At 42.1% G+C, this 24074-nt stretch overlaps 1 protein-coding gene across 9 annotated transcripts in view; it reads left to right on the top strand.

The window, feature by feature from the left end:
- Positions 1 to 24074, top strand: part of pard3ab (par-3 family cell polarity regulator alpha, b) — a 233326-nt gene that overhangs the window by 205595 nt on the left and 3657 nt on the right. For 5 of the 9 annotated variants that reach the window (XM_064992607.1, XM_064992604.1, XM_064992605.1 and 2 more), the window contains 2 exons: positions 9337 to 9457; positions 16026 to 16180. In XM_064992607.1, coding sequence (XP_064848679.1) covers positions 9337 to 9457; positions 16026 to 16180 — 276 coding nt within the window. Of the gene's footprint in view, positions 1 to 9336; positions 9458 to 15669; positions 16181 to 24074 lie in introns of those variants that run through there. The other 4 variants (XM_064992610.1, XM_064992609.1, XM_064992602.1 and 1 more) reach the window with 4 other exon arrangements.

Here is a 24074-nt window from a genome sequence, read left to right as displayed (position 1 = left end):
ATTATCTGGGATTAACAGTGATCAAATAGCATTGATTCTTCATTTGCAGTAGAGGCTGATCAATACCAAAGTCATCACACACAGGCTTAGACTATTAATTCAAGGAAATATAGGACATTTGAGGTAGAAACCCAGATCATACTGTGTCTGGTCTAGTTTGTTCTTCAGTGAGAGGAGAGTAGACATCTTTATTTTGATCTACAGTGTATCTATTTACTCAGGGGGTCAGAGGACCGAAGGCTAATGGATTCACCTACTGTCTATGACCCCGGGCCAAATTAGACTCTGTATGCGTGTTCCAAACCTTCTCAGACACGACTCAAAACACACACTCTCCTCAAAGGGCAGTTCCTCTGGCCAAGAGCCAACACACACTGCCAGCTCTGTCTATGTACATCGGAACAAACACGGAAAGGTCTTACTCACAAGGATGAAACATCATGTGCATTCCAAATGGCATCCTTTTCCTTATATAGTGTCCATTGGGCTCTGGTCGAAAAGTAGTACACTATATAGGGAATAGTGTGCCATTTGGGATATAGACTCTGCAGACATTGACAGAGCTACCAACCAGCTCCACAGCAGCTTCTTCAAAGTTTCAAGGGAGGACAATTTCTTCCCGAAAGCATGAATCAGGAATTCATAAATCAAAGTGATTAACTGAGACATAACCCAAGCGACTTACAGCTGTAATCACAGCAAAAGTTGGCGCTACAAAGTATTAACTTAAGGGGGCTGAATAATTTTGCACGCCCATTTTTCAGTTTTTGATTTGTTAAAAAAGTTTGAAATATCCAATAAATTTCGTTCCACTTCATGATTGTGTCCCACTTGTTGTTGATTCTTCACAAAAAAATACAGTTTTATATCTTTATGTTTGAAGCCTGAAATGTGGCAAAAGGTCGCAAAGTTCAAGGGGGCCGAATACTTCCGCAAGGCACTGTATATACACACACACACACACAGTGGGGCAAAAAAGTTGAGGCCTGTAATTTTCATCATAGGTACACTTCAACTATGACTAACAAAATGAGGATTTTTTATGAATTTATTTGCAAATTATTGTGGAAAATAAGTATTTGGTCAATAACAAAAGTTCTCAATACTTTGTTATATACCCTTTGTTGGAAATGACAGAGGTCAAATGTTTTCTGTAAGTCTTCACAAGGTTTTCACACACTTGCTGGTATTTTGGCCCATTCCTCCATGCAGATTTCCTCTAGAGCAGTGATGTTTTGGGGCTGTTGCTGGGCAACATGGACTTTCAACTCCCTCCAAAGATTTTCTATGGGGTTGAGATCTGGAGACTGGCTAGGCCACTCCAGGACCTTGAAATGCTTCTTACGAAGCCACTCCTTCGTTGCCCGTGTGGTGTGTTTGGGATCATTGTCATGCTGAAAGACCCAGCCACGTTTCATCTTCAATGCCCTTTCTGATGGAAGGAGGTTTTCACTCAAAATCTCACGATACATGGCTCCATTCATTCTTTCCTTTACACGGATCAGTCGTCCTAGTCCCTTTGCAGAAAAACAGCTCAAAGCATGATGTTTCCACCCCCATGCTTCACAGTAGGTATGGTGTTCTTTGTCCTCCAAACACGACAAGTTGAGTTTTTACCAAAAAGTTATATTTTGGTTTCATCTGACCATATGACGTTCTCCCAATCTTCTTCTGGATCATCCAAATGCTCTCTAGCAAACTTCAGACGGGCCTGGACATGTACTGGCTTAAGCAGGGGGACACGTCTGGCACTGCAGGATTTGAGTCCCTGGAGGCGTAGTGTGTTACTGATGGTAGACTTTGTTACTTTGGTCTCAGCTCTCTGCAGGTCATTCACTAGGTCCCCCCGTGTGGTTCTGGGATTTTTGCTCACCGTTCTTGTGATCATTTTGACCCCACGGGGTGAGATCTTGCGTGGAGCCCCAGATCGAGGGAGATTATCAGTGGTCTTGTATGTCTTCAATTTCCTAATAATTGCTCCCACAGTTGATTTCTTCAAACCAAGCTGCTTACCTATTGCAGATTCAGTCTTCCCAGCCTGGTGCAGGTCTACAATTTTGTTTCTGGTGTCCTTTGACAGCTCTTTGTTCTTGGCCATAGTGGAATTTGGAGTGTGACTGTTTGAGGTTGTGGACAAGTGCCTTTTATACTGATAACAAGTTCAAACAGGTGCCATTAATACAGGTAATGAGTGGAGGACAGAGGAGCCTCTTAAAGAAGTTACAGGTCTGTTTGTAGGTGACCAAATATTTATTTTCCACCATAATTTGCAAATAAATTATTAAAAATCCTACAATGTGATTTTCTGGAGAGAAAAAAATCTCTGTCATTTTTGAAGTGTACCTATGATGAAAATTACAGGTCTCATCTTTTTAAGTGGGAGAACTTGCACAATTGGTGGCTGACTAAATACTTTTTGCCCAACTGTATATAACAAGCAAAAAAACATTCAGTCCGGTGAAATAAGGATTCTGTTGCATTTACACTGAACAAAAATATAAACGCAAAATGCAACAATTTCAAAGATTTGAGTGAGTTACAGTTCATATAAGGAAATCAATCAATTTAAATAAATTCTTTAGGCCCTAATCTATGGATTTCACATGACTGGGAATACAGATACATATGGATCTGTTAGTCACCGAAACCTTAAAAAAAGGAAGGTGTGTGGATCAGAAAACCAATCAGTGTCTGATGTGACCACCATTTGCATAGAGTTGATCAGGCTGCTGATTGTGGCCTGTGGAATGATGTCCCACTCCTCTTCAGTGGCTGTGCAAAGTTGCTGGATATTGGCGGGAACTGGAACATGCTGTCCTACACATCAATACAGAGCATCCCAAACATGCTCAATTGGTGACATGTCTGCTGAGTATGCAGGCCATGACAGAACTGGGACATTTTCAGCTTCTATGAATTGTGTACAGATCCTTGTGACATGGGGCCATGCATTATCAAATCAAATTTATTTATATAGCCCTTCGTACATCAGCTGTTATCTCAAAGTGCTGTACAGAAACCCAGCCTAAAACCCCAAACAGCAAGCAATGCAGGTGTAGAAGCATCATGCTGAAACATGAGGTGATGGCGGTGGATGAATGGCCTGACAATGGGCCTCAGGATCTCGTCACGGTATCTCTGTGCATTCAAATTGCCATCGATAAAATGCAATGGGGCACTCTGTTCGTAACGTTGACGTCAGCAAGCCACTCGCCCACGCGATGCAATACATGCTTTCTGCCATCTGCCCAGTACAGTTGATTCATCTGTGAAGGGCACACTAATCCAGCGTCAGTGGCCATTGAAGGTGAGCATTTACCCACTAAAGTCGGTTACGGCGCCAAACTGCAGTCAGGTTAAGACCTTGGTGAGGACGATGAGCAGTCAGATGAGCTTCCCAAAGACTGTTTCTGGCAGTTTGTTCAGAAATTCTTTGGTTGTGCAAACCCACAGTTTCACCAGATGTCCGAGTGACTGGTCTCAGACAATACTGCAGGTGAAGAAGTCAGATGTGGAGGTCCTGGGCTGGTGTGGTTACATGTGGTCTGTGGTTATGAGGCCGGTTGGACGTACTGCCAAATCCTCCAAAATGACATTGGTGGTGGCTTATGGTAGAGAAATTAACATTCAATGCATTCCTGCAGTCAGCATGTCAATTGCATGCTCCCTCAATTTGAGACATCTGTGGCATTGTGTTGTGACAAAACTGCACATTTTAGTGGCCTTTTATTGTCCATTGCACCTGTGTTATGATCATGCTGTTTAATCAGCTTCATGATATGCCACACCTGTCAGGTGGATGGATTATCTTGGAAAAGGAGAAATGCTCACTAACGAATGTCAACAAATTTGTACACATGGAATATTTCTGGGATCTTTTATTTCAGCTCATGAAACATGGGAACAACACTTTACATGTTGTGTTTATATTTTTGTTCAGTGTGATTTAAGAAATGGCAAAACAAAACAATGATTACAGAACAAAACAATGATCCAAAACGCATGTAAATGTCCAACGGTAGCCATACACAGCCAGGCTTTCCTCTGCTCCAATAGCACCATGTTAAAGTGCTAGCCATTCCATGGGATGCAACCACATGTGTAACATCCTCCACAGTAAACATTGGAATCCACAGACATAATGGATTAGATTTAATTGTCTTTTCAGTTTTACAATGTAGCCATATATTTCCAGAGACACTGCTGTCAGCAGAGACTGTAATGTGATATTTGCCTGATATTTACTCACATGAAATTGTGCTGTTATGGAGAGAGATGGTTTTTGATTTCAAAGTATGGCATCACCAGTAGTAATAAAGCATGTAACATGGTATAGGCGTGCTTTTAATTTCTGGACCATTTCATGCTTTACAAACCAATATATCAATTGTGTACTAGGTTACAACCAGCAAATACATTGAACTGCTTGTCCTCCTTTTATTACGGTCTCTCCTTTTACTAGGAAGGGAGCTTTCTAAGCAGTACTTGGGATCTTTCATAAGTGCCATATCTCAAATCCTTGCTGCACCATACAGACAGTTAATCTCCTGCGTGCATCATTGTGCTTTATAACGTCTGTTTCACCAAAGCCAGACAATAGTGAAATATCTGGGCCTCCTGCAAAGTCCTTCATAGAACAGTAGCCTTCAACCCCTGGGAATCTGTTACACATCACTACATGAATACACTGAATGCACAGACGGCATGCAAAATGATTGTGTATACTGTATTAAGTGTTCATCCCCTAGTCTACACCATCAGAGCTCTGACATAATGTCCTGCAGTGTCAAGGCCATGATCGACTGGTGAGATGTCATGTGTGATGGATGGCGGTTGGGTGGCTATGAGGGCGTCGTAACTGAAAGATAAAGGTTGCGTCCCAAATTGCATTATATTCCCTTTATAGTGCACTAACTTTGAACATGGCCCATAGGGCTAAAGTAGCTACAGACTGCTATATCGGTCTGCTTTTTTAAAAATGTAGATTTTTCAGGGGGTGCTACAGCACACCTGGCACCCCTACTGCCCACCCCTACGTCCTACGGCTATGGCCTCCATACATCACGTCAAATCAATCAGTCAATGGACCAATCACAGGTGTCAGAAAGAGCACTGAAATATATCTAGAGCCCCTAAATATGGTTGTGAACCCACCAATCACAACTTAAGCTCTGCGCGAGTGCCTATCATAATCGCCATGCACTTCACAGCTGATTAAATGTATTAAATTACCTGTATAATCTGCAACAGCTTTGTAAGGATTTTTGGTTAACCATGTTTTTCCATTTCTAATTTCATTAAGAAATAAAGAAATCGTCAGCATCACCAACTTGTCTCTTTAAGGCTGTTAACTTGTAAGGGTGCTGTAACATGTCATAGAGGGAGCAAAATGCAGAACTGGGCTGCTTGTGTAAATGCAGCCTTTGAGATGTGTTCTCTTCCTCTCAGCTTAAAGGTGCAGTGCAGTTTAAAAATGAGATTTCCACACTATGATGTCAAAATAATACTCTGAAATTGTTAAATTATAATAATGCCCTTTTTGTGTAAGATGTTTGGAAAAAAAGCTGGAATTTCAGCCTGTTCAGGTGGAATGTAGCATGTGTCCCACATGTCAGAATGTGATCTGATTATAATAGACCAATGAGTGTTCATTCTTAGGTTGGGAGCCCCTCCTCTAGACAATCTTACCAGCCAACCAGGGCTGTGTATGTACATTTTCACATTGGTTTCCTAACACCCACATGATAAGACAGGTAAGCTCAGGGAAATAAATGAGTTATTTTCATTTATAAATAAACACAGTGATTTTAGACATATAGTGATGATTTAAAATGACAAATATTGCATGGGGGCTTTAAACAGAAATGCCACTAGTGCTTTCCCCTTAAACCAACGGCACACCACAAGGGTGTTCATCACAACAAAGACGGTCTCCATCCCAATGATCATATAATCATGTGTGACTCCTTTTTGTCTGGTTTTATTTGATTTATTTATCCTTTATTTATGCAGGGAAGCCACATATAGTTGAACTCTTTATTCCAAATTAGCCCTGGCCAAGAAAGCAGCATACATTTATTTACACAACACAATGTAGACTAAAACAACATGAGTCAGTGCAGTGGTCAAGTAAAAACAGTGCACAGAAAGGCTGGCTGGCAACATTGTCAGAACAGCAGCTGACTTTTACAGCCTAGTATTGAACAGGGATGAACTGCTCATTCAGAGATGGATTCGTAAAGCCTCAATCACTCCCAGTGGTACTCTTCTCTTCCCTCTGGAGTCCAATAAAAACGCTGGTCTCCAACCCCCATATTAATATGACCAGAATGGGTGTTTTCCATTTATGCTGTGCACCAATCTGTGAGGTGCCTCCTGTTGTGTCCTGAGGCCGGCCAGGAAGAGGAGTTCTGAAAGAGGCCATTCAGATATAATCCAGGGGATCAGGAGCCTTTGGATCAGCTGCTACTGTCACTTACTGTACGTTTTACTGTAGGGAGTTCCCCTATAGACAGCCTTTGGATCAGCTGCTACTGTCACTTACTGTACGTTCTCCTGTAGGGGTTCCCCTATAGATAGCCTTTGGATCAGCTGCTCCTGTCACTTACTGTACGTTCTACTGTAGGGGGTTCCCCTATAGACAGCCTTTGATTTGACTGTAATGTGACATTAGCCTGGTTTCTAGATCTCTTTGTACTGTCTAGCTCCCATAGGAGTTGGCAAGAACTCACAAACCGATCTTGGACCAGGCTAATGTGACGGCTTCCAACTCCATCGGCATGAAGATGAGTTTTGGTCAAGGGCTCAAAGTTTGACCCACCACTTTCTCTTTGCCGTTCAAACCTAAGCTTCAGGTTTTAGATTTATGGCAGCTAACATCTGCTGTCGATTCTGAGGGGAAATAATTAAAGCATTGTTAGCCTTTACATTCACACAGGGCCACACAGACGGGAGTCCGCATCTGGGGGACAGATCCACTGTCTCCTCCAGGTCAAGGCCGGAGACGGCGCTGTGGCCCCATTCCACGGCTACTATTCCCTCAACTGGTGGGCCTCCAAGCACTTTTTTAAGTAGTTTTGTTTGGATCTCGGCTGACGTCCTGTTATGCTAAACTCACAGCCTCTTTGTGTCCTGACCAAGCTATAAGCCACAGACAGAACTCAAAGGGCACATCCTATCATAACATGAAATAAATAGCTTTCCAGGCTGCCCAGTCAGCAGCCAGGCCAATCCAATGTCCCAAATGGCTCCCTATGTAGTGCGCTATTATTGACCAGGGCCTATAGGGCTCTGCAAAGGAACTGAGGGCCATTTGGGATGCAGCCCAAGTCTGTTGAGCCCCAGAGGCTTAAGTCTGTAAACAATGACCCATCAGGCCAGACACAGCAGATATTGAGGGAGCTTGTCCATAGGATGTAACGTTAAATCTCATCTCATGTTAAATCTCACCACACTGCAGGGGATTTTCTTAACTCCTTCTGTATTTCTTTTGTTCTGTTTTATCATTGATTTAAGAGTCTTGGCAAACACTAAAAGACTGAGGTAATCTCTCGATCCATGATAATTGAAGTCCCTTTTTTTAAGGCTATTTGATGATAGTGGTACATTGAAGCTTCCAAACGTTTCTGTTCCATTTCAAACACAGTGTTGTGATGAAGGAAGGATAGGGCGCGCACAAACTTACTTTTTCAAATCAATAATAGCCTGCCCTAGTATTATGATCACTGACTGTCCTCTTAAACTGTCATTCTAAACAATGACTGTTCAAAATAAAATGATGCTACAGCACTGCCAAATGACACACTATTCCCTACATAGTGCACTATGTTTGACCAGAGGCCTATAGACCCTGGTTAAATAGGGCACTATAGGGAATAGGGCGCCATTTGGGAACAACCCAGTGCTCTGTTGCGAGCCATATGTTCACATGTTGCATGGCAGGCTAATATCTGATAATAAAGGGGTTCTGTTGCTGTGACCCCTGATGGGACTGTGACCTATAGGCAGGGGGGCACACATGGTGCCCCGGGTTCATATGTGTTCAAAGGGTATATGGCTGTGTTACATATCACAGGGATTAGACAGATCACGCATGACAGTTTCCAACCACATACAGGCTGCATGGGTCTGTTCTTTGGTTTTGGAACCAGTGTTTGTCAGTAATGATTTAGCTATTTATCCAATGCTATGTTGTTAATGATTTAGCTATTTACCCAATGCTATGTTATTAATGATGTAGCTATTTATCCAATGCTATGTTATTAATGACGTAGCTATTTATCCAATGCTATGTTGTTAATGATTGTGAAAACATATATGAGGCTGTTTCATAGATTATCAAACAGCCTTATATGGGTCTGTTTTAGCTGTCTGTTTTTGGAATCAGTGCTTTATTGGTGATGTTTGGGATCTTGTATTAAGCTATTTCAAAGGTCCTCCTTTTAAAATTAGAGGAGACGGGGTACTTTTAAGAGATCATAAAAGGATGTCTAGAAAAGTCACTGGCTGTTTGAAAGTTGAACAGTAAACTTGGGATTTCTCTTCTGCTGCTGCTCTCTGGTCTTCTGTCCTGACATGGCTGTTCAGAGTCTAACACTGGTTTTAATTAGCTTCACTCTATGGGAACACAGATGACCTCCACCTGTCTGTCCTCTCATGTACGTCTAGATAGCCCACCTCTCCCCCTCTCTTGCTCTCTCCCCCCCCTCTTGCTCTCCCCCCCCATGTAATCTTCATCAGTGCTTCTGGGACGAGGTCTGCTCCATTGGATAATGCAGAGACTTCCGCCCTCTTTCGCTCTTGTCAAAGTCAATTCAGTAATTAGTCAGGTGAGCCAGGTGATGTTTTAATGGCTTGGTTGTTATGAAGTGGGCCTAAAGACAATGGCTGGTGAGTGATGAGTGACCTGAGGATGTAGCTAAACTAGTTACTATTGTTCATTACTCTGCTTTGTTCGTCTGCTTCCCAAATGCACCCTATTCCCTTTATAGTGCCTTTGACCAGCACCCATTGGCTGTGGTTAAAAGTGGGGCCATTTGGGAAGTACGCCATGGTTCTAAATAAAACAGGATTATTTATTAGTTTGATTCATGTCTGAGGCTCTACTGTGTGTTAGTCCCTTCACTTATCATAAATATACATTGTATCTACCCGTTTCTGGACCATTTCCCAGCTACGCTGATAAACAGCATTCTAATTGGAACTCTATTCCCTAATGTAGTGCACTACGGGCTCTGGTCAAAAGTAGTGCACTATATTGGAATTAGGGTGTCATTTGGGATGCATTTTGGCCCACCACCCCGCTCATCTAGTATTTCCTCTCTCTCCCCCCTGCAGCAACAGGCTAGCGCCTAGCAACCATGACCGGATACAGCGGCTGAGGCATGAGTTCCAGCAGGCCAGGGAGGACGATGACCCAGACGACCGGAGACGCACCTATAGCTTCGAGCAGCCCTGGGTGAGTGTCTGAGACAGGGCTGAGAACCAGGCCTGCCTGCCTCTCCATGGACCAACCCCTCACTAACCACTTCCACTGCCAGCCTGGGAGGGCTGCTAACACCCTGGCTGGCTGGCTACACCGTGGAGCCTCCCACTATCACTAACAACACAACCACTGGGCCTGGCCTGAGCATGGACTATCCAGTATGACACTGACTGAACGTCAGCCCATGGAGCCTCTTCTCTTTAACTCCTCTATAGGCCTCCCACCTAACCCAGGCTGTGTAGCTCTGATAACTCTAACAATGTTTGCGTCCCAAATGGCAGCCTATTCCCTATTTAGTGCACTATTTTTGACCAGAGCGCTGAGACCTGGTTAAAATAGTGCACTATGTAGGGAATAGGGTGCCATTTGGGGCACAAACAACCTCTCCACTGGCATGTGTCCTGGAGCATGTGTCCCTCTGGCACGCTCACCTGACCTCTAACCCCGCCCCCCATCACCACCACCACTCCCTTCATACCACCCTTGTCATCCAATCTGCCATCAGTGCCATTTGTTGGTCTGCCTGTCACTCACAACACAAGGATCCCCCCCACCTTCACATGGACCAATGGACTCCTATATGTGTCTGATTGTGTTTCCTTGTTGGAGGTTTCTTTTATGTGTGTGAAAGGTGGCTTTCTGGTTTTAACTGTGCCTTTTTAGAATAGGGGTTTAGGTATGGTTTTCTCCCTTTTGATGGCATGGCTGTTGGCCACCAAGTTAGAATGAGTGAGAATTCAAACTGAACAAAATTGGAGACCTTTCCATGACCTAATTGAAGGTATTTGGTCCCTCGATTAAAAACGACACAATTCTTCCATTGCACCAGCAGTATGCCTTAAGTATACATTTTACATGGTCAATTATGATGTAAATATCTGAATATCAACAAAATGATTTGCCTAATGTTTGAGAGTCGCTACTTTAATATGTCTGTTGTTGTATGATATTGTTTTCCTATAAGCACTAATGTATTTATTGACTTTTGTTGTATTAATCTTATACATTGTCCATATGACGTACATTTCTACTTATTCAACTTTTATCATATAGACCTGTAATTTGCGGTGACGTTTTTCGAGCTGGTTTAGACTGTCAACATGAAGTAGTTCGTGTTTATATTGTGTTGTCTAAGGCTTGATTTTAATGAATTTTCCAACATTTGTAAACTGATAGCTAATGAACTGACTCCATTGACATCTGGGGCTGTAAGTATCAGGTGTCTCAGAGTAGGAGTACGGATCCTGGATCGTTCATTGTGATCTAAAAGGCAGAACTGATCCTAGATCAGCATGCCTACTCTGAGACGCCTGATGCGTACTGACCCTGGGCTTCTCTGATGATAAATCAAATAAAGGGCTTGGTCTTGTTTTGAGTTCTGTTTGATACTAGTACCCTATAATTGAGTAAGTTGTGTGTAATGTGTGGGAGAGTGCTTTCCAACGCCACTCTGTTTCTCTGAACAGTCAACATGCATATGAAGTGTCTTGTAAAAGTTTTCAGACCCCTTTGAGTTCTTCACAGTTGGGATTAGTGTTATTAAAATGGATTTAATTGTCAACTTTTTTCAACAATCTACACAAAATACTCTGTTAAAGTAGCCAATGCGTTTTTTTTAAAGATTAAACAAAATGTTATGAAAATATAGTGGTTGCATAAGTATTCAGCTCCCTGGGTCAATACATGTTAGAAACACCTTTGGATTACGAATGTCCAGAAGAACTTTGCACACCTGGATTGTGCAACATTTGCCCATTATTATGTTTTAAATATTCTTTAATCTTTGTCAAGATGTCGGGTATCATGGCTACACAGCCATTTTCAAGTCTTGGTATAGGTTTTCACATTCACTGTCTTCTTGGTAAGCACATTGTTGAGCCATCCTCAGTTTTCCCATCACAGCCAGTTTCAAGTCTTGGTATAGGTTTTCAACGAGATTAAATGGCCATTCAGGAACATTCACTGTCTTCTTGGTAAGCACGTTGTTGAGCCATCCTCAGTTTTCTCCCATCACAGCCATTGAACTCTGTAGCTTTTTAAAATCACCAATGGTCTCATGGTAACATACCTGAACAGTTCCTGTCCTGCAGCTCAGTTCAGAAGGAAGACTATCTTTTGATGTGTCTGGGTGGTTTAATACATCATCCACAGCATCATTAACTTGACCATGCTTAAAGAGATATTCAATGTCTGATTTGTTTTTGTTACCCATCTACCAATCACTTCTCTTTGAGGCTTTTGAAAAGCTCCCTGGTCTTTGTAGTTGAATCTGGGCTTGAAGTTCAATACTTGACACATTACAGATGTTGTTTGTATGAGGGACTGAGGAAGGGTTAGTCAAATAAAAATCATGTCAACCCCTATTATTTCACACAGAATGAATCCATTTAACTTATTTTGCCAAATGTTATTCCTGAACTACTTTAGGCTCGTCTTCATAAACGGGCTGAATACTTAAGCAACGACTATTTTGGTTATGACGTTTTTATTTATCTTTAAAAAACTTCCACATTGACATTACTGAGTATTTTGTGTAGATTGTTGATAACAATTACATCCATGTTAATCCTACTCTGTAACACAATAAAATGTAAGGGGTCTGACTACTTCTGTGTAGGTTATGTCCCAAATGTTACCCTATTCTCTAGTTAGTGCACTACTTTTGAACAGAGCCCTATGGGAATATCACTGCATTGTTTGTTTACATTACTGATAGAACATAATGTTCCCATGACAGCAACATTAAAGGGACAGTCGGACATTATTGCAATCACAATTTATTTCTGAATAACCAACCTCTTACAGAATCGTAAAGAAATCTAGTCATTTTGTGTTATTTTTTCCCTACTATACTAATTGCCACATTATGGAAAACAGGAACATATATAGCTGGCACCCTTTTCCGTATATAGTGCACTAGAAGTCGACCGATTTAATCGGAATGGCCAATTAATTAGGGCCGATTTTAAGTTTTCATAACAATCGGAAATCAGTATTTTTGGGCGCCGATTTGCCTATTTTTATTTTTTATACCTTTATTTAACTAGGCAGGTCAGTTAAGAACACATTCTTATTTTCAATGACGGCCTAGGATCGGTGGGTTAACTGCCTTGTTCAGGGGCAGAACGACAGATTTTCACCTTGTCAGTTCAGGGTATTCAATCTTGCAACCTTACAGTTAACAAGTCAAACGCAATAACGACCTGCCTCCCTCTCGTTGCACTCCACAAGGAGACTGCCTGTTACGCGAATGCAGTAAGGTAAGTTGCTAGCTAGCATTAACCTAATCTTATAAAAAACAATAAATCATAATCACTAGTTAACTACACATGGTTGATGATATTACTAGATATTATCTAGCGTGTCCTGCGTTGCATATATTCTGACTGAGCATACAAGTATCTGACTGAGCGGTGGTAGGAAGAAGCAGGTGCGTGAACATTCATTCAAACAGCACTTTTGTGCGTTTTGTCAGCAGCTCTTCGTTGTGCATCAAGCATTGCGCTGTTTATGACTTCAAGCTTATCAACTCCTGAGATGAGGCTCGTGTAACCGAAGTGAAATGTCTAGCTAGTTAGCGCGCGCTAATTGTCGTGTTGCTGGTTCAAGCCCAGGGAGGAGCGAGGAGAGGGACGGAAGCTATACTGTTATACTGGCAATACTAAAGTGCCTATAAGAACATCCAATAGTCAAAGGTTAATGAAATACAAATGGTATAGAGGGAAATAGTCCTATAATATCTACAACCTAAAACTTCTTACCTGGGAATATTGAAGACTCATGTTAAAAGGAACCACCAACTTTCATATGTTCTCATGTTCTAAACAAGGAACTGAAACGTTAGCTTTCTTACATAGCACATATTGCACTTTTACTTTCTTCTCCAACACTTTGTTTTTGCATTATTTAAACCAAATTGAACATGTTTCATTATTTACTTGAGGCTAAATTTATTTTATTGATGTATTATATTAAGTTAAAATAAGTGTTCATTCAGTATTGTTGTAATTGTCATTATCACAAATACATTTTTTTTAAATCGGCCGGTTAATCGGTATCGGCTTTTTTGGTCTCCCAACAATCGGCATCGGCGTTGAAAAATCATAATTGGTCGACCTCTATAGTGCACTGCTTTTGACCAGAGTGCTCAATCAACATCATGCCTTCTGTAGTGGCCACAGTGCCTGATCTAGACTGTCAAGTCCAAAGGAATAGAATCGCAGTGGGTTATCTCAATATGTCCGCTGACCCACCCATCATGGAACATACACAAGGTGAATGGAATTCTATTCCAGGGCCCATAGGGTAAACAGGGAAGGGAGAGTATAGGTGTTACAGCCACGTGGAAGCACTGACCCTGTCACTGTAAGTGTTCTTAGCAGGTATTGATATTAAAGATCTGGTCAGCTCTGTGCATTATCTCCTCTACAGCCTGCCTGTTGAGGCCTGCTGTCCAATTTCTCTGAAGTCCAGCCTGTCTAATTTCTGTGGGCTGCAGAATCATATCCCTAATTATCCGGTTCTGCATGCTGTTTAGTTAGGTGTTCCTGGTTAGCTGAAGTGCAGTTAGACAGCTCTACATCCCCTGATTGGTACCCCTGTGGATGGTATATTTCTCACTGTAGAGGAGAGCAAGTTCAGTAGGTAGAAAATGTTTTGGAACTGGGTACTACCTGAACTTGCTAAGTAAGAACACCGATTTTGCACTTTCCATTACAAAGAGTTTTGCTATGGTGTGCCCTACAGAACACAACCCTAGTTTCCGTGGGCTAATTCCATCACAGTGACTGATGGATAGATATCCAATCTGTGTTGTGGTTGCATTGGGGAACCTTTATTGAAGTCATTTACCACACAGATCAGTGCATCGACTGGCTGCTTCCGCCAGCAGCGCTATATTGCCACACTGTATTGTTCATTTTAATACCTCCATTAGCTTTAGGTCTTCTGGGTCATGTTTTATCTACTGGTGTTTCCTCATGTTACTAAGGTATTATTTCAAGACACTAAAGGGATCATTCCCCAATACTCCCCCATATTGCAAATTGTAATTTACTTGTACGTGTATAATCACAGTAAAATTCATATCTGAAAATGACTGAGAGCTAGTGACATGGATGGAGGTGAGCTGCCTTTACGTGTCCCTGGCCTTGTTCCATGTTCTGTCTGGTGTCGCCATGGCAACAGATACAGCACGGCAACAGCCCAGGTTATGCCAATCAATCCCCGATGATTGCAGGGATTCATTATGTTTATGTGCATGTCTCGGAAGTCCTCTCAGCGATGACAGGACTAATCTCTTTATGGCCCTCCCACCACTAGTGTGGCACTGTATGAATAGTTGGCATTGCCCATAAAAATAATTAGATTGCCTTTGTATTATGACTGATCGGCAGCCATTATACCCACCTCATGGCTAATGAAAGATGGGGAAGAAGAACAAAGGTGTGGTCGTTAGTAGTTACGCCGACATGTTCCAGGGAGGATATGGGATGTCTCTCTCAAATGGCACCCTATTCCTTATATAGTGCACTACCTTTGACTAGGACCTTATCCATTCTTGCACTATTTAGGGAATAGGGTGCCATTTGTGATGCAGTCATCTGCCAGGAGGAGCTGGAGATAATTAAATGATGATGCTATTCCAAGGTGCCTTGCCGTACGGTGGTGTACACTCTGTGTGTTCAGGCGGGTTAATGACCTGTGCTAGGGAGGAGGGAGGAAGCCCTGTCACGATGTCAGCGGAACAGCTACTTGCTTCTTTTAAGGCCCAGTGCAATCAAAAATGTGATTTTCCTGTTGTATCTATTTCCATACTATGAGGTTGGAATTATACTTTGAAAATTTTGATAATGCCCTTTTAGTGTAAGCGCTGTTTGAAAAGACCGCCTGAAATATCAACCTGCTTTGGTGGGTTGGAGTCTAATTTAGTTATTAGACCAATAAGAAAGAGTTCCAACTCTTTCTGCCCTTCCCACTCAGACCATTCCCAGGCTGTCCAAGCAAAAATCATGCTTGAGAAATGACTTTGTTTGGTTTTTTTAATTAAAAAGAAAAATAATCACAGTATGGTACTTAATAATTGTTACCCAGAAATGATTTAATACTGAGATAAAAACTGCTGCTTTGGCCCTTTTAACATCTACTTAACATTCATCACATCTCACTTGTCCCTACATCTCCAGCATGGTCCTCCATCCTACCTAACCTCTCTGTCCGTTTTACCTGAGCAATGAAGGACAAGGACAGGTAATGTCATCTCTGGATGCCTCCTGGTAAGTGTACTGCAGAGCTATATATTTAGATAGTTCGGCCAACTTTTAGAATGGACGCCATGTTTGTGCTTTTGAGCATTCCATTTATCCGTAGATTCATGTCACAGAACTAAAGTTACGTTCAATTTCTAAGTGTTCATGTACTGTAAATGCATCATATTACATAACTCAATGTCCAAACACTAAATACATGGCTCTGGTGTACAGTACGTGTCTGTGAAAGTTGTGTGTTGAATAACCAGGATGTTGGCCCATTCCTCTTTTAGCAGAACACCACCAACACCAGTCCAAGTCCGTACCAGACAGACAGACAACAGACAGGCCGACACTCTGTGTCTGTAGAGATGCAGATGCAGAGACAGAGGCAGGAGGAGAGAGACGCCTTCCAACAGGCGCAGAGACAGTACAGCTCTCTGCCACGGTAAGTGTGTATGTGTGTAACACACAGAAAGAACACCCGTAGTCCCGATTTGTTTTCCCAGGTCAAGGTAACATTACATATTAATGACCAATTGGCCACGGTATTATCCATTCATATGGATGACATCAGCCTGATATTATCAGCTGGAATCTACAACCAGGTCATTCCTGTCTGGAGTCCAACACACCAAACCCACAGCCAAATCTCAGAATAAACTCAGTTAAACCACAGTCTGGGACTGCTTCCTAAATGGCCACCTATACCCTACATTGTGCACTACTTTTGACCAGAGCACTATAGGCCCTGGTCAAAAGTAATGCACGATATAGGGAACAGGGTTCCATTTGGGATCCAACAAGGGTGTGTCACATTACCCACCCCAGTAATCTGACATGATCGCACTAATCTGAGAATGAAGTTACCTTTGAACTACATGATCTGTGTGTTATTACAGGAAGTAGTGTGTCTGTCTGTGGCCTTACATGCTGAAGAAACCGCACGCGCGCAAGTTGATTTTGTTCACCCACACCAGATGCAATCAGGACACGCAGATTGAAATATTCAAACAAATTCTGAACCAATTAAAATAATTTGGGGACAGGTCAAAAAGCATTAAACATTTATGTCAATTTAGCTTGCTGTTGCTAGCTAATTTGTCTTGGGATATAAACAATGAATCCACAGATAAAAAGGTAAATCAAATGAGTTTCTCGTTATCGCTCCTCCCTTCAGGCTTATTTTTCTTTGGACTGTATATGGCGGTTGGCAACCAACTTTACGATGCATTACCATAAAGATGAACTGAGTTCATCTTTCAATCACCCACGTGGGTATTTGCACCTAAAAACAATGAGATGGGAGAGGCAGGACCAGCAGCGCTTTGAGCGTCACAAATAGAACCAAGTTCTATTTTAGTGCTTGGCCACAACGATTGAATAACACGTAGGTGTACATTTATTTTGCGACGTGAGCGATGTGGTCAGCATGTTATTATCTGCCCAGGGTTAGAGGTATAGTTCACACTTCTGATTGGCTCAGGGATTAGAGCAGGGTTTCCTTAACTTTTTCACTCAGCCGCCCTTTCCATTAGAGAACATCCCGTGCCCCCCACCCCCCACACGTCTATTTCTATGGGTACAAGTTACTGACAAACTGTTCACACCCCTCTTGTTGTCTGAGATAACATTTTGCAGGTTTAAAGCAAATTTCCTGCAATTATACATATTCTCTTGTGTGTTCATGTGATATTTGAGGTACTCGAGCGCTACAACAAAATCAATGGACTAAAAAACCTAGATAAAAAACGTTGGCTGACATGGGTTGAGTTGTTCTGGACATTTCTGACAAGTTCTAATAAGGTCTGCAATGACTGACATGACAAGGAAACCTGCTGATGCATTACCCAATTTCAAAATTGAACCATTAGAGGATTGTTCATTCTTGTTTAGCGAGAAGCTAAACATTGGCGCCAGAGGGGATGGCTGCCGTCTTATCGCCTCTTTACCAACTATTTTGTTAAAGACAAAATTGCATTGTTCGTAACTTGTTTTGTAGATAATGTTGTTGCTACCGTCTCGTATGACCGAAAAGAGCTTCTGGACATCAGAACTGAGATTACTCACCTCAGATTAGACGAAGAGTTTTTCTTACACTGAAACCCTGATCTTTTTCTGCGAAATCTCAGTTGTCTTTTGAGGATCAGGCGACGAGTAGCTAATCTGCCCATGCCTTCCGTCCTGAAAATCGCTGAAAAAAATAAATGGGACGAACTGAAAGCACGTACACTACCGTTCAAAAGTTTGGGTTCACTTAGAAATGTCCTTGTTTGTGAAAGAAAAGTATTTTTTCTTGTCCATTTAAAAGAACATAAAATTGATCAGAAATACAGTGTAGACATTGTTAATGTTGGAAATGGCTATTGTAGCTGGAATGGAATATCTACAAAGGCGTACAGAGGCCCATTACCAACAACCATCACTCCTGTGTTCCCATCCATGTTGTGTTAGCTAATCCAAGTTTATCATTTTAAAAGGCTAATTGATCAATAGAAAACCCTTTCGCAATTATGTTTGCAGAGCTGAAAACTGTTGTTCTGATTAAAGAAGCAATAAAACTGGCCTTCTTTAGACTAGTTAAATATCTGGAGCCTCAGCATTTGTGTGTTTCGATAACAGGCTCAAAATGGCCAGAAACAAAGAACTTTCTTCTGAAACTCGTCAGTCTATTCTTGTTCTGAGAAATGAAGGCTATTGTATGCAAGAAACGGAAGATCTCGTACAATGATGTGTACTACTCCCTTCACAGAACAGCACAAACTGGTTCTAACAAGAATAGAAAGAAGAGTGCAAGGCCCCGGTGCACAACTGAGCAAGAAGATAAGTACATTTGTGTCTAGTTTGAGAAACAGATGCCTCACAAGTCCTCAGCTGGCAGCTTCATTAAATAGTACCCGCAAAACACCAGTCTCAACGTCAACAGTGAAGAGGCGACTCCAGGATGCTGGCCTTCTAGGCAGAGTTCCATAGAAAAAGACATATGTCAGACTGGCCAATAAAAAGAAAAGATTAAGATAGGCAAAAGGACACTGGACAGAGGAACTCTGCCTAAAAGGCCACCATCCCGGAGTCGCCTCTTCACTGTTGATGTTGAGACTGTGGGATATTACTTTTCGAAACGGTCATCCAACTCGGAATTCATTCATCATCACTGACGTCATGATTCGGCCTATTCCCCCCCCCCCCCCCCCCAGAGTTCTCAGTTGTATTGAAAGCACCATAAATCCAGACAATGCCAGACTTTGACAAAGTTTATGACAAAATTTGCCCACAAGAAGGACCACCGCACCATCTTCCTGTTCAAGTGAGCACAGCACTACAAGACGAGTCCAAAAATGTCTTGTATACTGCATAAATTATGTAACATGCCAGGGAGGTAAGAAAATAAAACTCCCTAGAAAGGCCAAAACCTAGAGAGGAACCAGGTTATGAGGGGTGGCCAGTCCTCTTCTGGCTGTGCCAGGTGGAGATAATAACAGAACATGGACAAGATTTTCAAATGTTCATAGATGACCACCAGGGTCAAATAATAATAATCACAGTGGTTGTCGAGGGTGCAACAGGTCAGCACCTCAGGAGTAAATGTCAGTTTGCTTTTCATAGTCGATCATTCAGAGTATCTCTACCGCTCCTGCTGTCTCTAGAGAGTTGAAAACAGCAGGTCTGGGACATGTAGCACGTTCGGTGAACAGTTCAGGGTTTCATAGCCGCGGGCTGAACAGTTGAAACTGGAGCAGCAGCACAGCCAGGGGACTGGGGACAGCAAGGAGTCATCAGGCCAGGTAGTCTTGAGGCATGGTCTTAGTGCTCAGGTCCTCCTCCTCCGAGAGAGAGAGAATTAGAGAGAGCATACTTACCATCCTGTGACAAGGCCGAGCCCACAAAGATCTCCGCCACGGCACAACCCAAGGGGGGGGCGCCAACCCGGACAGGAATATCACGCCATTGACTCAACCCACTCAAGTGACGCACCCCTCCTAGGGACGGCATGGAAGAGCACCAGTAAGCCAGTGACTCAGCCTCTGTATTAGAGTTGGAGGCAGAGAATCCCAGTGGAGGGAGGGGAACCGGCCAGGCAGAGACAGCAGGGGTGGTTCGTTGCTCCAGAGCCTTTCCGGTCACCTTCACACTCCTGGGCCAGACTACACACAATCATAGGACCTACTGAAGAGATGAGTCTTCAATAAAGACTTGATAAATAAATACTTTTTCCTAGCCACCGTGCTTCTACACCTGCATTGCTTGCTATTTGGGGTTTTAGGCTGGGTTTCTGTACAGCACTTTGAGATATCAGCTGATGTACGAAGGGCTATATAAATACATTTTGATTTGATTTTGATTTGAAGGTTGAGACCGAGTCTGTGTCTCTCACATGGGTATGCAGACCATTCCATAAAAATTGAGCTCTATAGGAGAAAGCCCTGCCTCCAGCTGTTTGCTTAGACAATCTAGGGACCTTAAGGAGGCCTGTGTCTTGTGTAGGTATGTACGGCAGGACCAAATCAGAAAGAGAGGTAGGAACAAGCCCATGTAATGCTTTGTAGGTTAGCAGTAAAACCTTGAAATTAGCCATTGCCTTAACAGGAAGCTAATGTAGAGAGGCTAGCACTTGAGTAATATGATCAAATTTTGGGGTTCTAGTCAAGATTCTAGCAGCCGTGTTTAGCACTAACTGAAGTTTATTTAGTGCTTTATCTGGGTAGCCGGAAAGTAGAGAATTGCCGTAGTTTAACCTAGAAGTTACAAAAGCATGGATTACATTTTCTGCATCATGTTTGGACATTAAGTTTCTGATTTTTGCAATATTACGTAGATGGAAAAAAGCTCATTCGTGTCTTAATCGAATTATAGATTGCCTCTTATCTGCTCATCCTTCCTTTGTCATAGTTTGAACATCTTAATTGTCAGTAGAAACCACATTTGTTTAAGCAAGTCATCCATATCAGCTATATATTTTTTTAAGGGCAATAAATGAGGCAGAATTAGCTGTTTTGCTGCCAGACAAGGCTCCACTTATAGCCAGGTGTAGCAGGATTCACTCCATGGTGCTGAAAAGAAAGCTCTGCTGTTGGGACAGCTTGATGTAGGTCCTAATGGTTTCTGTGCACTGTTTGTCACCGTTATAGTGCAATTAATGTATTGTTTAGTGTTGTGTTGTGTAGTGGCTTTGTTGGCATGCATAAAAAAAATGTTTACCCCACCAAGATTTACACACCAAGACATGCTATTATCGCCACTGCTGCTAGCTACAATGCCTTGCGAAAGTTTTCGGCCCCCTTGAACTTTGCAACCTTTTGCCACATTTCAGGCTTCTAACATAAAAATATAAAACTGTATTTTTTTGTGAAGAATCAACAACAAGTGGGACACAATCATGAAGTGGAACGACATTTATTGGATATTTCAAACTTTTTTAACAAATCAAAAACTGAAAAATTGGGCGTGCAAAATTATTCAGCCCCCTTAAGTTAATACTTTGTAGCGCCACCTTTTGCTGCGATTACAGCTGTAAGTCGCTTGGGGTATGTCTCTATCAGTTTTGCACATCGAGAGACTGAAATTTTTTCCCATTCCTCCTTGCAAAACAGCTCGAGCTCAGTGAGGTTGAATGGAGAGCATTTGTGAACAGCAGTTTTCAGTTCTTTCCACAGATTCTCGATTGGATTCAGGTCTGGACTTTGACTTGGCCATTCTAACACCTGGATATGTTTATTTTTGAACCATTCCATTGTAGATTTTGCTTTATGTTTTGGATCATTGTCTTGTTGGAAGACAAATCTCCGTCCCAGTCTCAGGTCTTTTGCAGACTCCATCAGGTTTTCTTCCAGAATGGTCCTGTATTTGGCTCCATCCATCTTCCCATCAATTTTAACCATCTTCCCTGTCCCTGCTGAAGAAAAGCAGGCCCAAACCATGATGCTGCCACCACCATGTTTGACAGTGGGGATGGTGTGGTCAGGGTGATGGGCTGTGTTGCTTTTACGCCAAACATAACGTTTTGCATTGTTGCCAAAAAGTTCCATTTTGGTTTCATCTGACCAAAGCACCTTCTTCCACATGTTTGGTGTGTCTCCCAGGTGGCTTGTGGCAAACTTTAAACAACACTTTTTATGGATATCTTTAAGAAATGGCTTTCTTCTTGCCACTCTTCCGTAAAGGCCAGATTTGTGCAATATACGACTGATTGTTATCCTATGGACAGAGTCTCCCACCTCAACTGTAGATCTCTGCAGTTCATCCAGAGTGATCATGGGCCTCTTGGCTGCATCTCTGATCAGTCTTCTCCTTGTATGAGCTGAAAGTTTAGAGGGACGGCCAGGTCTTGGTAGATTTGCAGTGGTCTGATACTCCTTCCATTTCAATATTATCGCTTGCACAGTGCTCCTTGGGATGTTTAAAGCTTGGGAAATCTTTTTGTATCCAAATCCGGCTTTAAACTTCTTCACAACAGTATCTCGGACCTACCTGGTGTTTTCCTTGTTCTTCATGATGCTCTCTACGCTTTTAACGGACCTCTGAGACTATCACAGTGCAGGTGCATTTATACAGAGACTTGATTACACACAGGTGGATTGTATTTATCATCATTAGTCATTTAGGTCAACATTGGATCATTCAGAGATCCTCACTGAACTTCTGGAGAGAGTTTGCTGCACTGAAAGTAAAGGGGCTGAATAATTTTGCACGCCCAATTTTTCAGTTTTTGATTTGTTAAAAAGGTTTGAAATATCCAATCAATGTCGTTCCACTTCATGATTGTGTCCCACTTGTTGTTGATTCTTCACAAAAAAATACAGTTTTATATCTTTATGTTTGAAGCCTGAAATGTGGCAAAAGGTCGCAAAGTTCAAGGGGGCCGAATACTTTCGCAAGGCACTGTAGTACTTCATCAATTCAGCTTAGTCATTGGTTGCTGATACAGATTCCCGCTTGATGAATATTTGAAGAAGCAGCTTTGTTTACGGCAGAGATGTATTGTATAAATGTCTCCCCGATGCCTGGTCAAAGAAACAGCCTGTGGCTTTGTGGTGTCATTTCATTGTAATTCTATGAAGGCCAGTTGTGTTTGGATAAACCTGTTTGTTTAAACATTCCATTGTAATTCTAGGCCATTGACTTCGAGTAATATGGGGCCTGGTATCAGCTTGTGTAATCTTGATTGATTTCATATGGCCCCTTGCTTCTGCAGCACAAAACTCTCCAACACACACACACACACTGTCATTGGTTGAATGGATGAATCATGGCCTATTTGTGATTCATGTTAGTGTGTTCATGAACAGCGTTTTAGATAAAGGTCAGTTTCCTCCTGGTGAAGCTTTGCTAAACAAGGGGTTCAAGTGAAAATAGGCCTTGAACAATGACGCTTGTTGAGAGCCCATGTTCATCATTGACACACAGTATAGATCTCACAGCAAAAGTCTTGTCATTTACATCAAGACCAAAGGGCTTCGGTGTCTGTAGAGAGGCTGTCTAAGTGCTTCCCAAACGGCACCCTATTCTCTAAATGGTGCACTACTTTTAACCAGAGTCCAATGGGTCCTGGCCAAAAGGAGAGCACTATGTAGGGAATAGGGTGCCCTTTGGACACAAACGGCATCCATAAGAGAGAGCTGGTTTACATTTATTTACAGAGAAACTGTGTCTTACATATCAATGACATGTGTTCCAAATGGCACCCTATTCCCTATTTAATGCTCTACTTTTAACTAAAGCCTTATGGGCCCTGGTCAAATGTAGTGCGCTATAGGGAATAGGGTGCAGCCCACATGTACAGTACTGGCATAATATCTAATGGAAAAGAGAATAGATAGCTGGTTTACATGTATTTACAGAGAAACAGCCCAAGTGTGTCTCTTGTGTCAATGTATGAAATATAATCAGATATGGAGTCGTGGAGCCCCATCTTTTGAAATTGGAATCATTGAAGCATGGGTTTAAAATAAACAGCTGGGTTTGTGTTTCTGTTATTGGTTGAAAGGCTAGCATTTCTGTATCTAACCGCCGGTTGCATTTACACAAAGGTCTGGGTACATTTCTCATGATCATTTTTCCTTCAAATACAGAAATAATACAGTTTCTTCACAGCTGGTTGATAAACCTGCTAATTATGCATGGCTCTGAGACAGGAGCCTGTTTGTTTCAGCCCGGGCTTCAAATACTATTTGAAATCTTTCAAATACTTTTTGAGCATTTGCTCGAGCCTGCCTAGAGTGCCAGATGGGTGGGGTTTACAGTTTTGGGACTATTCTATTGGTCCATTAGGTCAGACAAGCACAGATTAAGTATTTTTTAAATGATTTAAAATAGTGTTTGAACCCAGGTCTAGTTGGTTGATG

This window comes from Oncorhynchus masou, chromosome 17, assembly GCF_036934945.1.
Source record: "Oncorhynchus masou masou isolate Uvic2021 chromosome 17, UVic_Omas_1.1, whole genome shotgun sequence".
NCBI lineage: Eukaryota > Metazoa > Chordata > Actinopteri > Salmoniformes > Salmonidae > Oncorhynchus > Oncorhynchus masou.
This window is presented reverse-complemented; position numbering and strand designations above follow the sequence as displayed.